Source organism: Charadrius vociferus, unplaced genomic scaffold, assembly GCF_000708025.1.
Source record: "Charadrius vociferus isolate BGI_N301 unplaced genomic scaffold, ASM70802v2 scaffold619, whole genome shotgun sequence".
NCBI lineage: Eukaryota > Metazoa > Chordata > Aves > Charadriiformes > Charadriidae > Charadrius > Charadrius vociferus.
This window is the reverse complement of record NW_009649962.1, coordinates 91,827-93,578: the sequence shown is the minus strand read 5'-3', so window position 1 is coordinate 93,578 and position 1,752 is coordinate 91,827. Positions and strand designations below refer to the sequence as shown.

Genomic DNA, 1,752 nt, shown 5'->3' with positions numbered 1-1,752 from the left:
TGTTTGTCTTCATATCCTGAGCACATAATTAGCTGGCAGGGCTATGATCCGGTCTCTGTCGCATCAGAGTGAATCCAGACTAGCACCAACACCTTGACCCTGTGTAGACAGCAAGCACCTGAGCTCAGAGCATGTCCCCAGAGATGGCAGCAGGCAGGGACAGTAACGGTCCTACTGCTCACCCCAAACAGGGACAAGAGATTTGTCATGGACTACACTCTGGAGACCAGACAGCAAAAGGAGAAGCTGCTGAAAACCATCTACACCCTCCAGCTGAAGTCAATCGCCACGCTCCAGACTGCCAGCCCACTGCTGAGCAGCCAGCGTGGCATGGGCATGGTGACCCAGCACCAAGTCCACCAACTGGCAGACAAGGCCAAAAGCCTGTGTGGAGACCTGGACAATATTAAGAACCTCCTCCACTATTGCCAGGACAACCTGGTGCGGCAGATCCCCAACCCCACCGGCAGCCGCTATGGGGGAGTAAGTGGAATCCATTGCTCCCTGGATGGCTCCATCTACGTGACAGCTGAGAGCGCTCCCTGGGTTCACATCCTCAGCAGCACAGGCCAAATGCTGCAGTCCCTGTCCTGCAGGCAAATGGGGAAGGAAAGTAGCACTTTCTTGCCGGAAGATGTGACTGTGACTCGAATGGGAATGGTGGCTGTAGCTGACATGGTGAATGGAGCCATCTGGGTCTTCAACCCTCACACCAGCCTCTCCAAGGGGGAATGGATAAAGATCAGAAAGGTTGGTTCCCCCAGGGGTATTGGAGTAGACTCCATGGGCAAGATCTTGGTAGCAGACTATGCACAAGGCCAAGTCCACAGCTTTGCTCTGGACCGTGCCTTCAAGACACTCAATATCCACTCAGTCCCCAACCTGCAGGGACCTCGCTACATCAGCCCAGTGCCCAACGGAGGCTTTGTGGTAAGCGAGGAGTGTGGAGACGTCAAGGTCTTCATGAGCAGCCGCAAGCTCCTCTGCTCCCTCAGCAGCAAATACGGACACCGGTTTGGCAACCCAGCTGGGGTCTGCGTTGACATGGAAGGCAGCATCATGGTGGCAGATGAGCAGCGCCGCACAGTCCACTTGTTCCCAGAGCATGGGGGTCCCGTCTGCCTGGTGTCAGCAGGGCTGCGGAGGCCCGTTGGTGTGGCTTGCTCCTCCTTTGGGCACCTCTTTGTGGCAGATGCAGGGGAGAACTGTGTCAAAGTCTTTAAGTACCGTGTGAGGCCCCCTTACAGCCCCACCAACCATGGGGCACCATGTGGTGACCCCAGCCTAACACCCAAGAGAGCAGTGGCGCTGGTTCCACTGCAACCCCACTGAGCTTTGGGTCTGCTAGTGGGCTGTGAGCTCCACCGCTCCCACAGCTCGGCACTGTCTCCATACTCGACTGCCTTATTGCCCTCCAGCTTCTCCAGATGGCAGAAGCAAGGACTTAGACCAGCTCTGAGTTTCTTGGACCCACCAGAGTAGCTGAAGAAGGACTGAGCTACTCAGAACTGGCCACGCGTTGGTGCCTTGGCAAACTTGTTATCACCACGCCCTCGAATCCTTGTGTGTTTCTGCAAAGATAATATAAATATTGCTCTGCCCCGCACACCGGTTTTATGTGGCTGTGGTTCCACCTTCCTGGTGCCAGAGCATGACTGGAGAGGTAAGGCCAGGCCAGGACAGGCAGCCATGGTCTATCTGGCACACTGGGTTTGCAGCAGCCTTCAGGAGAATGGTAAAATGAAGTGAACC

The 1,752-nt window shown here is 55.7% G+C and overlaps 1 protein-coding gene across 1 annotated transcript; it reads left to right on the top strand.

Annotated features, from left to right (window-relative positions):
- The first annotated feature begins 207 nt into the window (after positions 1-207).
- Positions 208-1,332, top strand: NHLRC4 (NHL repeat containing 4). Its single transcript, XM_009891545.1, has one exon. It carries the CDS (start codon positions 208-210, stop codon positions 1,330-1,332), a length of 1,125 nt encoding a protein of 374 aa, XP_009889847.1.
- The last annotated feature ends 420 nt before the right edge of the window (positions 1,333-1,752 follow it).

What these genes read in the sequence shown, in the direction of transcription:
- NHLRC4 (XM_009891545.1), top strand. Translation starts at nt 208, where the DNA reads ATGGACTACACTCTGGAGACCAGACAGCAAAAGGAGAAGCTGCTGAAA.